This window comes from Silurus aristotelis, assembly GCF_946808225.1.
Source record: "Silurus aristotelis genome assembly, chromosome: 15".
In the NCBI taxonomy this organism is placed as follows: domain Eukaryota; kingdom Metazoa; phylum Chordata; class Actinopteri; order Siluriformes; family Siluridae; genus Silurus; species Silurus aristotelis.
The window spans coordinates 13,211,404-13,224,973 of record NC_139588.1 but is presented as its reverse complement, the minus strand read 5'-3'; the positions used below and the strand labels follow the sequence as shown (position 1 = coordinate 13,224,973).

Below are 13,570 nucleotides of genomic sequence, written 5' to 3'. Positions count from 1 at the left end.
AATTGTGAGGAAAATAGTTAATTTAATCCATACCTCAGATTGAACAGTTGCTTTTCTAAGATAATTGCTGATGTCTTTCCTTCTTGTATACTGCTCTTATCAGCAAATAACACTAAAACGTGTGCTTTTCATAAAGGTGGTCACACTTGCTGATGATCAATTAATCAAGACATTTGATTAGCAGCTATATATATTATTTACAGTCTTAAGCAGTCCTGTTTTGCAAATTTATTGATCACTACTGCAGGTGGTGATTATGAGGGACTACCACCATGAAAATGTGGTGGACATGTATAACAGCTACCTGGTTGGAGATGAACTCTGGGTTGTGATGGAGTTTCTGGAAGGCGGGGCTTTAACCGATATTGTCACGCACACCAGGTAATGAATGATTTCTCCTGTTGTTGTTTTGATATGCTAATGTTTAAATCCAAAACATCTCAAAATGTGTCATCTCAAATGTGCATGGCACAGCATAGCAGACCTTATCCCAGTTGATTGCGTTCACATTTAACTGTTCCAGTTTAATTTGCATTTGTTTATCATGTAAAATACTCAGGTGTATCCAGTGACCTCTGATTTGCACATGCTCTTTCCATGTCCATTTGAATATGCTCTGGTTTGCTCCTACCTCCCTATAACATGCTGGTAGGTGGATTGGTTTTGCAGAATTACCCCTACTTGTGAATACCCTCAACTGCAACAATTAGTTTGTAAAAGTAAGGTGCACATTTTTACATACAAACTAAATATTTTTTTAAAGTGTGCTTTTGCTGAGTTTGGGTTTTAAACACGCTGTGTGTTTACACCCACTTGGAGTTTATTCATAATTACAGTCATTGGTGTACATCAGTCTCATGTGGCATGGTGTTGAGATCTAATTGCAGGCTTTCAGGAGGGTGGGTGCCCTCGTCGGCGTGAAGTCCTGAGATCACTAGCAGGCTCTTCATTAGTCATAGAGGAGGTGTTAGCTCGGCTGCTTTCAATTTAAAGTCTCTTTGTTTCGATGCATCACGTGCTGTTTGACTTGGTAATGGAAAGCTGTGGTTTCTGTGAGTGTAATGCTACTGTGATCTCTTTTACAATTGAGGCAGGCTTAACAAAAGCGCCTACAAAGAAAGAAATATGAGCATTCGAAGTAGGTGAACAGTACACTTGGATTAATCCTTTATTACAGTAAGTAACATAAAATACATGAGGGTTCTCTGCATTGAAAGTTCTCTCTTACAGAAGCATTGGTCCAGTGCATTTTTACCACTTCAGTTCCATTCAGGGTTCACAGTGCTGCTACATTACATTATGGGTTTATAAAAAAAAGTGGCATTGAAATGGAAATTGAAGCACATTTTACATCTGATGACTATGGCCACAGGGAAGCATGCTGAGATTTTTTTTTTGTTTGGAGGTGTGCTGCTCTTACCAGCTGTTTTCTACACCGTTTGCTAGTGCTGCCAAGACAGAGTGCACATTGCCAAACTGCGTGACTGTGTAGGATGTTGAAACAGCACCCAGATACCAATTAAACCCAGGCTGAAATGAAACTCGTGACAGCAGTAGAATTTGCACAGGTGGGCGATAAATTGTAATGTTTGTATGTGAGTCTGAGCCAGAGAACAAATTGAAGGATTGCGTGAAAAAAAAAAGAATTGGAGTTTTTTTTTTTTTATTCTCTGCAGTGGCTCGTTTTTTGTTTCTTGTGCACATTTGCACATTTACGGAACTAATAATTAGGGTTTGTTCTTGACAATAGATTCGCCTACAGATACATCCTCGTGACCACTGTCTATGCAGGAAATGTAATTACATGCACATACATTAAATCTGTAGATCATTGAACCCCTCATCTGTGAGAGGGAGTGGGTTTCTTCAAAGTGTGGGGGCGTCAACAAACAAATGTATGACAAAGTGTTCCCCTTCAATGCAGTGGGAACGCTGCTGGCAGGGAGAAGACGTGAACAAGGGAGCCGCCCTGACAGCTGGCCCTCATGTTCATGCTCTTACAGCCAATGTGCTGCTCAATCAGACGTGCTGCATCTGAACAACTGCAGCCTGAACAGGACTGCTATTGTCTTTGTGTTATTGTGCTGTAAATGTTTTGTTAATGATTAGGTTTGAAAAATACATTGCTTCCTGCAGGTGTGTGTGTGTGTGTGTGTGTGTGTGTGGGTGTGTGAGTGTATTTCTGATGCAAATTAAATGCATATTCTGAAATACAAATTACAAAATACATTGTGTTTTTTTTCTTGTAATAATTGGTAGGTAATTTGTATAAGATGCTTGTGTTATTTACTCTAAAATGAACAAATTTGAATGAAATAATTTAGAATAGCTCTAAATTTGGCATCCTTTGTTGTTCTTTGTAAAAAAATAAAAAAATAAATACTGTAAGTCTAAAGCTCCAGTTTGCCAACAGTCCATAAAAAGAATAGAGGCTTTTTGAGAAAGCTGGATGCTAATTACTATGGTCAATGTTAGGGAGTAAACTGGATGCTAGTAAGTGAGGTTGACTCTAGTGAGTAAGGTGGAGGATTTTATGATTTAGTACAGCCCACTGATGGATTTTCCTTCTCTGCACAGAAAATAGTATTAGCACTGGCTCTCAGCCACCTTGAACATTACCAATATTACCATACATGAAGTAGCCACATGTGTTTTGTCCAAATACCAAATGTATTTCTATATTTTCAAAATACGATATTCTATATTTTTACACATATTGCCAGACATTTATATTTATGAGTATTTTTTTATTATGTTTTTACATGTGTGTACACTCATGGGGTTTATTATGTTTTCCTGGCAGGATGAATGAGGAGCAGATTGCTACAGTGTGTCTGTCAGTGTTGAAAGCCCTCTCATATCTGCACACGCAGGGTGTCATCCACAGAGACATAAAAAGTGACTCTATCCTCCTCACAAGTGATGGCAGGGTGAGTTTGTTTTCAGCAGCATTTCTCAGATATCACTTTGTTCTCAGCCCTGGCTGCACAGGGCTATTCTACTATAACTACTACTTCTGCTGCTACTACCACTATTATTACCACTACTACTACTACTACTACTACTACTACTACTTCTAGTAGTATTAATATTAAAATTACTACTACTATTAATAACACCACTACTACCACTATTACTACTACTATTGCTACTATTACTACCACTATTACTGCTACTATTACTATTATTATTACCATAGTAATAGTACAACTGCTCATTATAATAATAATAATAATTATAATAATAATAATAATAATAATAATAATAGTTATTTTTAATAGTAATGAAAGAAAAACATGTATAGAAATGGATGAATTTTAGACTTTAAAATGAATCTTGCCATACTAAAATTTCTCTTTTATTAATTATAACTAACAACAACTGAAGCTTTTGTGGGAAGATGATTACTTTAGGAGTGTTTGTGAGAAGCCCCATTCTCAGACAAGTGAAGAAACCAGCAGATGTTGATCATTGAGATACTGTGTGACTTGTTAAAGAGAGCTACAGTAGAACCGATTATTTTGTCTATTCAGTGTCTTCCTTTTAGTGACAGAGGAAACATAATCAAGACTAATTCTTACTAGAGTAATTAAATATTGTCACCTAGCACCTAATTAGTGGAAAGGATATAAAACCATGAGTGATTATGTGCTAATAATTTGGTGAATTGTGCCTTGTATGTGACCTCAATTATCAAACATGCTCTGTAATTGTACTTTCATAAATTGGAACCTTATAATTTTGCATTTAATTATCCAATATCTTTATCTGTTTGAGTTTGGTGCTAAAAATATCTATATCTGTATTTGTTTTAAATACGTTTGTTAAAAACGTGTGTGGTCATTTCTGGTTTAATATGAATACAGTAGTATGTGAACCCTATCACTGTGCTTCCTCCTAGCAATTTGCAGAACATTATTTGATTCAATTCCTGATCCTGTACAGTTTCTCAGCTACTTCACTGTGAAAACGTCAGGGAAGCTTTTAAAGTAATGTGACTTAGTAAGAACTATCTTTCTTAATAACAGAGTCTTCTTAAAATCAAGGAAGTGCATAAGCATCTTTAGTTTATGGATCTGTTGCATTGCTGAAATATCAGAAAACTGCATTTATTTAGATCAATCTTGCATGATATTTCTATTAACACCGTTTTTTGTATTATTTAATATTAGTAGAGCATTTATGAAAACTATGAAACATATATTAAACATATTGTTACAAGGTAATATTTTGTAATGAATTATATAATTAGTTTGTTGAGACTACAGCAGAAATATGTGGACTGTGTGGGTTATGTGGAGCAAAAGATGTATCTCAAATAAATGTCATTCTCCAGAGCTTTAAAATTAAAAATCTTTCAATCATGTGACCCTTTATGTTGCATCTTGGGTGACTCTGTGCCCAATGAGTTTTCCCAATGAAAGTTTCTAACAAGCTATCTAAAAAAGATAGTAACACTGCACAATAGTGCACTTATTAGTGCACAATATTTACATTCAGTTAATATAGCTATTATTCTCTTTCCCACTTTTTAGATAAAGCTCTCTGACTTTGGATTCTGTGCTCAAGTCTCAAAAGATGTGCCTAGGCGGAAGTCCTTGGTTGGCACGCCATACTGGATGGCACCTGAGGTCATCTCCAGGCTACCATATGGCACTGAGGTAATTAGTGATGAAAAATCTGTTTCTCATAATTCTGTGCTATATTTATACTTAACATTAATGAACATACTGTACATACTGCTAAAAGCCAAAATAGCTTCATGTAGTTGATGGGTTGGTAATTTTTTGTGACTAATGTTTGATTCTGTGTTCTAGGTTGATATTTGGTCGCTAGGGATCATGGTGATTGAGATGGTGGATGGGGAGCCACCCTACTTCAATGAGCCTCCACTGCAGGCCATGAGGAGAATCCGAGACAACCTTCCTCCTCGGCTAAAAGAATCACATAAGGTGAACCCATAGCAGACTTAATGCTAAATAGAATACAGTGGTACCTTGACCTACGAGTTTAATTCGTTTCGTGGTCAAGCTCGTATCTCAATTTGGTTGGTAGAGTTGGTAGAAGCGATAAGCGGAGGAGGAGGGAAAACTCGTTTTTTACTATCACTCCTGTACACTACGTATCCCTAAACTTAAAATTTTTTACTTTTTCTTCTTTGCTTATCTTAATTTCGTCACAAACTTCGCTTTCTGGCTTCACTCCGCCATCTAGCAGCGGCGTCTCGAGTGTTCTCGGGCGTTAATGCACTCGTAGGTCAAGGTACCATTGTAGTTGGGAAATATACTACAGGTGTTTAATCAGGCCAATCAGACTCAACTTTGTAGAGACGTGACTTAAAGCGAATTACTTCTGAATTCCACGTGGTTTGGTTTGTATTTGTAGATTAGAGTATGTAATGTAATGCTCTCTTTATAAATTGTAAATTTAAGTGAAAACTGAATACTGTAGAAGTTCTTATATTTCAAGAGGATACTATTTAGATCTAGAGACCTTTCTATTTCAAACTGTATTCCACCAGCTAATGTGATATTTCTCTTCCAGTTTAATTTGCATAGCGCTTTATAAATATAATATACCAATTACAAATATAAATTTCAGTTGATTTCTTTTACATTTAGAAGAGCATTATTATGTTTAACAGATTATTTACTTGGTATAAAATAATTGTATTTAATTATATGTATATTAAAATGCACAGTGTGTCTTTATTTATATGTTTGGAGATTTTGGGTGTTCACGTTATACTGTGTTTAAATAAATGATTAGGGGAAATGTGACGGATGATACAGCACATTTTACAAATCATAGATGCGGCCTGACCACAATCTGTATAACATACTTTATGCATGTTTGATTAAAATGCATTAAATAAACAGCTTTTTACTAAAACATTTACTTTATCTTTTACTAAAACAGCCAAACTGTAATTTTTAGTATATATTGTACATAAAAGAAGTAACACATTTTATATCGAACATAGTAGAACATAAATATTCAATTCAATTCAATTCATTTTTATTTGTACAGTGCTTTCAACAATGAACATTGTCTCAAAGCAGCTTTACACAGATAATGTGGTGATAGTCAGTGCATGACATTTGTCATTGCTTTTTCAGGTATCATCGGTGCTCAGAGCCTTTTTGGACCTGATGCTGGTGAGAGAACCTTCACAGCGGGCCACAGCACAGGAGCTCCTCCAGCACCCATTCCTTAAGCTCTCAGGCCCTCCCTCTTGCATTGTACCTCTGATGAGGCACTACCGCCATCGCTGACCAACACATGCAGTACAATACTATTTACCCAGTCATATGTAACCTGTGGAAAAACCACACTGACACTTGTAACCGTTTGTAGATTAGAAAACACGAACAAGAACGCTATCTATTAATACAAAATAAATAAATGAACACCACATGAAAGTGAATATCATGGCCATTAGTAGTGCCACTGGCTTTAGTGGTGGGTGTCTGGACCTTTATTAGAGAGCTAGTGAACAGTCTGTGGGAGTGATGTGTGTGCTGTGTGTCCTGACTCACTGTTGAGAGTTGTACTGTAGTAGCTGCAGACTTGAGTTCATGCAGTGGGAAGAAGCAGTGAAGCTGATAAGCTGAGTGACTGTTTAGCGACCGACGGCCGATCACCGGCTTCTGGCCCTGAATGCAAAAGCACTAAAGATGTAGAGGAAATAGGGCTGTTACACTATTGAGGGACAAGCATCTTCTTTTTCATGTCTCTTAGAGGACTTGTAAGATTTCTCTGTACAGTTTTGATAATCTTCAGTATTTTATGGTGATGTAACCGTTGTGATATGGGCAGTATTGAATAGAATTAAAGAGTTTCTGCAAAAGATCTTTCCTACTGTTTATAATCCATTTTTGACTAAGAGCTGTAGATATCCACACTAAACTCACCCTTATCTGTCAAAGAAACCTAAATATATTTATTTACCCTACATTTATAGACAGAACTTCCAGAGTGTGTGGGGAGAGGTCTTGCCAGAATTTTGTATGCGGTTTTAAAGTATTATTTATTTTTGAACTGAAGCTTTATTTTTCAGTAGTGTGGCCTTTTTGCTTTGTTTTTTCTTCACATTTTTGAATACTGATAAAAAGCGATGTTGGCTATATCATGAAAGCAGGCTGTATCAGACAAGCAATAATCACCAGTTACTTTTTCACTGATCATGCAACTGTTTTTTACTTGAGAAACAAAACATTACTATTAAACTCTTCCTCCTTAAAGCTCTGACACAATGCTACTACCTTTAAGAACTGATGCTCATCCAAGAAGCAGACATTTAAACTCCTAGCAATACTTCAATTCTTGACACGTTTTCATCTCAGCACTGATCTTTCCTGTAAGTGGCTCATGGTATCTTTGACTCAGCCTGCAATCCTGTTTCTATTCCCATTACTCACTGTGATCTGTAAATATGAACGGTGTGTCTGCTTCTGGCAAAGCCTGATGAATGGTCGGACTTGAATGAGTACATCTAACTGTCGTGCCGCTTTGTACAGTGATCTTGCATGTGTGTCATCAGTAAAGCTGGTTTCAATAAAAAAAAGGAAAACAGAAATATCCGCAGCATTCTTTAGAGCACTATTGAAAACGACGTGTTTATTTTAAATCAGCTCTAGCATGTCAAATTATTATGCACAGCAGTGAGTCACAAAAAAAAGGCACAATCAGTGTATGCTTTAAATAGCCAGAAATTAATTCAAGCGAGTTTTAGAGAGTGTAGATTCAATTTAATTCAATTAGCTTGGTTCTTTCAATGATAGTCAAAAAGCAGCTTTTATAGAAATACAGATGTAGATTTAGGTCTTTAATGTGCAAGCCAGAGGCAGCAGTGGCATAACTCCTTGAAACAATATGAGGAAGAAGGCATAAGGGGAACCATTTTCTTCTATTCGGATTAAAAATCAATAAGGTATATATTAGAAGGGCACAATCATAATTTACGTGTTAAAATATTGTTCAGTATGGGAATATTGTAAATAGGAGTCTTGGGATGAGCACAACATTGTCTTTATATAAATGAAAAAATACACTACTCTTACATACACAACACTTATATTTAGTTTCCTGTTTTCTTTTTGCTACAAAGCTATATATTATATACCGTTATTGTTTTATTTACGGTAAACACTGAAATTCAGTTTTTTTTTAAAACAGTGGATAGAGACCATTTGTATTGCATATGGTGTAGTTAAAATGAGTGATGGTGCTATAGCTCATGCAGCAAAAACACGTCATCTTCTATCTATTTTCATTAACTTTCTTTACATGAGAGCCAAAGAGTCAGATCAATACTCCATTTCCTCTAACCTCAAAATCCTGCACTGGTCACTCCTTTCATTCCACACAATATCTGAAATACTATTTAATGTTGTCACTTTAGTCATTTTGTTTAATAGATTTAGTCATTCATTAGCCCAAATATTTAAATAAATAGTTTCTGTTCCTTTTAAATTCTGAAGAAATATGAATGGTAGTAAAAGAGGTTGTGTAAACGTGCATGTAACTGCAACATCACAAAATTAAAACCAGAAAACTGGACACACAAAATAGTTTATTTTTCAATTGAATTTTGCACCCAGTATTTTTGCACGATTCAACTTTTTTTTTTTTTTTTTTTTTACCAATATTAACATATATCATATAATCCATATAATCTTACAATATCTTTATGTATTTGCTGTGACTTCACCAGAACAGAAATACCTTCAGTTTAGCCCACTATACACACACCAAATGATACAACATGGCTTGACATAAGATCTTTGAACAATGTGCCAAATATATCTTTTTTAGATAACATTATCATCAACATCATCATTATAATTAAAAAATGAACGAATCTCAAATGCGAGGGAGCAGACTATTAGGCAGCGGACATTAATGATGGAAAAACTCATCAAGTTTTCCCACAAGCATTGAGCAAAATGTTTGCAGATATTGCTCTGTTCCCCCCAGTGACAGGCCTTGGTCACAGTGCATAAAGAGTCTCTACATGTGCTTGTAGAGGGAGCGGTCACAGGGGAGCTGGGGTTGTTGAGCTGTCATTTTGAGGTGGAAATGGTAAATAGTGATGATGATGACGATGATAAAGCCCAGGATGAGCCCCAGCACCAGCGGCAGAGTCTCCTCCAGCCGCTCACGCTGGTCTGTGATGCACTTATGCGCTGCAGTAGAAGAAAATGTTACCACTCGTTAATGCACAGTTATAAATGAATAAGTACGTTAGTAAAGCAGAAAGATTATTCTCTGAAGCATCTCTAGGACAATGATACTCTTCAAGTATAATGTGTTTTCAAGCTATAATATTTTTGTTTTTGCTTAGAATGCATATAAATGCATAATGCATCACTTGAAATTATATTATAGGCTGAGACAAGCCTGCTATTAATTCCTAAGATCTCTTGAAACCCACCCTTTCTGAAAAAAAATAAAAATAAATAATAATAATACAAAAATCTGTATTTGTTTAGCTTGACCATCTCAGTTTTTTTTTGTTTTTCATGTCTATCAGTAATTTAAAGATGAACAAACATTTAATTAAATTAAAAGTTAATTTATTCATTTATTATATTAAAAAACTTTATTTTCGGCTTCTCCCGTTAGGGGTCGCCACAGCGGATCCTCCGCACGTTTGATTTGGCACATGTTTTACGCTGGATGCCCTTCCTAACGCAACCCTCCCCAATTTATCCGGGCTTGGGACCGGCACTAAGAGTGGCTGGGGATGGTTCCCTGACCGGGAATCGAACCCGGGTCGCAGCGGTGGGAGCGCTGCATCTTAACCACTAGACCACCAGGGGACTTATTCATTTATTATATTGACTATCAAAATCCATGATCAAGATTGTAGACTTATTGTTTCCTTTTATCTCTTGTTTTTTGTATATTTTGTAAATTCTCTTTATAATTACTTTTAATAAATAACTGTAGACTGTTTTGACACTGCATAAAAATACCACAGAAGTCTATTGTGTAAAATTGTGTGTTTCTCTTTAAGTTCTTGCTCCTGCTGGATCATTCTAAACTCCAACGTTTACACCTATCCCATTATTCACATCTTCACCCTTCAGTAGAGCTTCGGAAACCATCTTTAAATAGCGCCCCTTGCCTTTTGAGGTGAAGTCCAGAAAATTCCTCCCGCTAAGACCCCTCTGTGATCTCTGTGGTAAGAGGATTACCTTTACAACAGCTCTGCTTGTGCATACAGAGGATTACTGCACTGCACAAGTCATCCTGTAAGCAATTAAGGGCCTAATCTGAAACGGCTCATTGACCTCTGAATGAATAATGCGTCTGTGTAAGATGTGTTACTCTCTCCCTCCCTCTCTCTCTTACACACAAACACACACACACACACACACACACACAGAAATACCAAAAGAGAAAACATCAGCAGCTAGTTCTGCCATGCTCACATCCGCATTGTGCATGATCAGCACAAGGTGGCTTGGTTCACCAGTTTTTTTTTTTACTAGGCTTGTAAATCATGCGAGCGGAAAGGGGACAAAGCTGACGGTCTCATTAACTGAAGAAGATGGAAATGACGATAAATTTCCAATGACCTCATGCTACAGTCCTGCTCTTCACACTCGGCTAATCTCCTCTTGCTATTACACTGCAAGGTGAAGAGGGAGCTTTTCTTCCACAACTCCCTAGTTTCCCATGAGATGATGAAATGCTGACGTTTAAAAAAAAAAATATTCAACTGCTGGTTTAAAAAGCACTTCGGAGAAATAGAATGTTTTATTTGACAACTTTTTCTATACAGTAAGTGCTCCCTGCAAATCTACAGATTAGATTTAGTTTGCTTGTAAAGTTGATTTATTAAGCAAGTGAGGGAAAAGAGGTTTATTAGAAATTCATGACTACCTGCAGAAAGAAATGTCACATTTGCATGTATTGTGTATGAGTCACAAATTACATATAAATCTATAAAATATGATTTTTTTATCATATCATATTATATGATATGATATTATTTTATAAATAATTTGTCTGTTGTCAAAAAAGTTTATTCATGTTCATGCTTAAAAAAAACCTCTGTTTGCATGTGTGTGTGTGTGTGTGTGTGTGTGTGTGTGTGTGTGTGTGTGTGTGTGTGTGTGTGTGTGTGTGTGGTTCTTACATTCGCTGAACACAAAGTCGCTTTTAATGTCGAAAGGTTGGATCTGGATTTCAGACATGGAGACTGTGATGCCTTTCTGGTGGTCACTGGAGATGAGGGTGAGGGTCTGCTGAGCTGTGCACAAGTATGAGTGTCCTGCTGGCGTCACCAGGGCAGAGAGATGATGGGTGCTGGCAGTGTGTTTCCCAGCTGCAGGTAGACACACATCTCTGTGGTATTTATATCTAATAAGCTGCATCCTTTGTAAAACAATGTATACAAATCTGTATAGAAAGCAAACAAATGTCACACAATATCAAAATGTACATGTAATCCTGCCATCATGGGAACATCTGGTCCCACAAGGAGATAAATAGATAATATATACAGTGAGGAAAATATTTGAACACCCTGCTATTTTGCAAGTTCTCCCACTTAGAAATCATGGAGGGGTCTGAAATTGTCATCGTAGGTGCATGTCCACTGTGAGAGACATAATCTAAAAAAAAAAAATCCAGAAATCACAATATATGATTTTTAAACTATTTATTTGTATGATACAGCTGCAAATAAGTATTTGAACACCTGTCTATCAGCTAGAATTCTGACCCTCAAAGACCTGTTAGTCTGCCTTTAAAATGTCCACCTCCACTACATTTATTATCCTAAATTAGATGCACCTGTTTGAGGTCGTTAGCTGCATAAAGACACCTGTCCACCCCATACAATCAGTAAGAATCCAACTACTAACATGTCCAAGACCAAAGAGCTGTCCAAAGACACTAGAGACAAAATTGTACACCTCCACAAGGCTGGAAAGGGCTACAGGGAAATTGCCATGCAGCTTGGTGAAAAAAGATCCACTGTTGGAGCAATCATTAGAAAATGGAAGAAGCTAAACATGACTGTCAATCTCCCTCAGACTGGGGCTCCATGCAAGATCTCACCTCCTGGGGTCTCAATGATCCTAAGGAAGGTGAGAAATCAGCCCAGAACTACACGGGAGGAGCTGGTCAATGACCTGAAAAGAGCTGGGACCACCGTTTCCAAGGTTACTGTTGGTAATACACTAAGATGTCATGGTTTGAAATCATGCATGGCACGGAAGGTTCCCCTGCTTAAACCAGCACATGTCCAGGCACGTCTTAAGTTTGCCAATAACCATTTGGATGATCCAGAGGAGTCATGGGAGAAAGTCATGTGGTCAGATGAGACCAAAATGGAACTTTTGGATCATAATTCCACTAAACGTGTTTGGAGGAAGAAGAATGATGAGTACCATCCCAAGAACACCATCCCTACTGTGAAGCATAGGGGTGGTAGCATCATGCTTCGGGGGTGTTTTTCTGCACATGGGACAGGGCGACTGCACTGTATTAAGGAGAGGATGACCGGGGCCATGTATTGCGAGATTTTGGGGAACAACCTTCTTCCCTCAGTTAGAGCATTGAAGATGGGTCAAGGCTGGGTCTTCCAACATGACAATGACCCGAAGCACACAGCCAGGATAACCAAGGAGTGGCTCTGTAAGAAGCATATCAAGGTTCTGGCGTGGCCTAGCCAGTCTCCAGACCTAAACCCAATAGAGAATCTTTGAAAGGAACTCAAACTCTGTGTTTCTTAGCGACAGGCCAGAAACCTGACTGATCTAGAGAAGATCTGTGTGGAGGAGTGGGCCAAAATCCCTCCTGCAGTGTGTGCAAACCTGGTGAAAAACTACAGGAACCGTTTGACCTCTGTGATTGCAAACAAAGGCTACTGTACCAAATATCAACATTCACTTTCTCAGGTGTTCAAATACTTATTTGCAGCTGTATCATACAAATAAATAGTTTAAAAATCATACATTGTGATTTCTGGAATTTTTTTTTTAGATTATGTCTCTCACAGTGGACATGCACCTACGATAACAATTTCAGACCCCTCCATGATTTCTAAGTGGAAGAACTTGCAAAATAGCAGGGTGTTCAAATACTTATTTTCCTCACTGTATTTTTATATTGTGTGGGTGAGTCTCCAAATGAATTTCTAATTTACATTTATACACCAGTCATTTAAATACGATGTCTATTAAATGCAGCAGTGTTGCAGTACTCATTACTACATACGACTACGTTCATCTATTCTGCATAAGACTATATACAAGTTTTATACAGGGTTAAAGAGCATGCACACTTAGGTGCTGTGAATATATATATATATATATATATATATATATATATATATATATATATATATATATATATATATATATATATATGTGTGTGTGTGTGTGTGTGTGTGTGTGTGTGTGTGTGTGTGTGTGTGTGTGTGTGTGCATTTTGATTCATTTTAAATTTGGACTGTATTTGTAGCACCTATGTGTTCATGCTCTTTAACCCTGTATAAAACTTGTATATAGTCTTATAGAGATTATAAGATGTCAGCATGGCACTCAAATAA

The 13,570-nt window shown here is 37.0% G+C and overlaps 2 protein-coding genes across 7 annotated transcripts in view; one reads left to right on the top strand and one right to left on the bottom strand.

The window, feature by feature from the left end:
• pak5 (p21 protein (Cdc42/Rac)-activated kinase 5) overlaps positions 1 to 7,567 on the top strand; it is a 58,495-nt gene extending 50,928 nt beyond the window's left edge. For all 5 annotated transcript variants that reach the window (XM_083562112.1, XM_083562114.1, XM_083562113.1 and 2 more), the window contains 5 exons: positions 248 to 381; positions 2,804 to 2,930; positions 4,536 to 4,661; positions 4,818 to 4,952; positions 6,120 to 7,567. In XM_083562112.1, the coding sequence (XP_083418238.1) occupies positions 248 to 381; positions 2,804 to 2,930; positions 4,536 to 4,661; positions 4,818 to 4,952; positions 6,120 to 6,275 (678 nt within the window). In that variant the 3' untranslated portion in view covers positions 6,276 to 7,567. The remainder of the gene's footprint in view (positions 1 to 247; positions 382 to 2,803; positions 2,931 to 4,535; positions 4,662 to 4,817; positions 4,953 to 6,119) is intronic.
• A 988-nt stretch (positions 7,568 to 8,555) lies between these two features.
• Positions 8,556 to 13,570, bottom strand: part of lamp5 (lysosomal associated membrane protein family member 5) — a 7,713-nt gene continuing 2,698 nt past the window's right edge. For both annotated transcript variants that reach the window (XM_083562161.1, XM_083562162.1), the window contains 2 exons: positions 11,150 to 11,338; positions 8,556 to 9,188 (listed from right to left, as the gene is read on the bottom strand). In XM_083562161.1, coding sequence (XP_083418287.1) covers positions 9,013 to 9,188; positions 11,150 to 11,338 — 365 coding nt within the window. In that variant the 3' untranslated portion in view covers positions 8,556 to 9,012. The remainder of the gene's footprint in view (positions 9,189 to 11,149; positions 11,339 to 13,570) is intronic.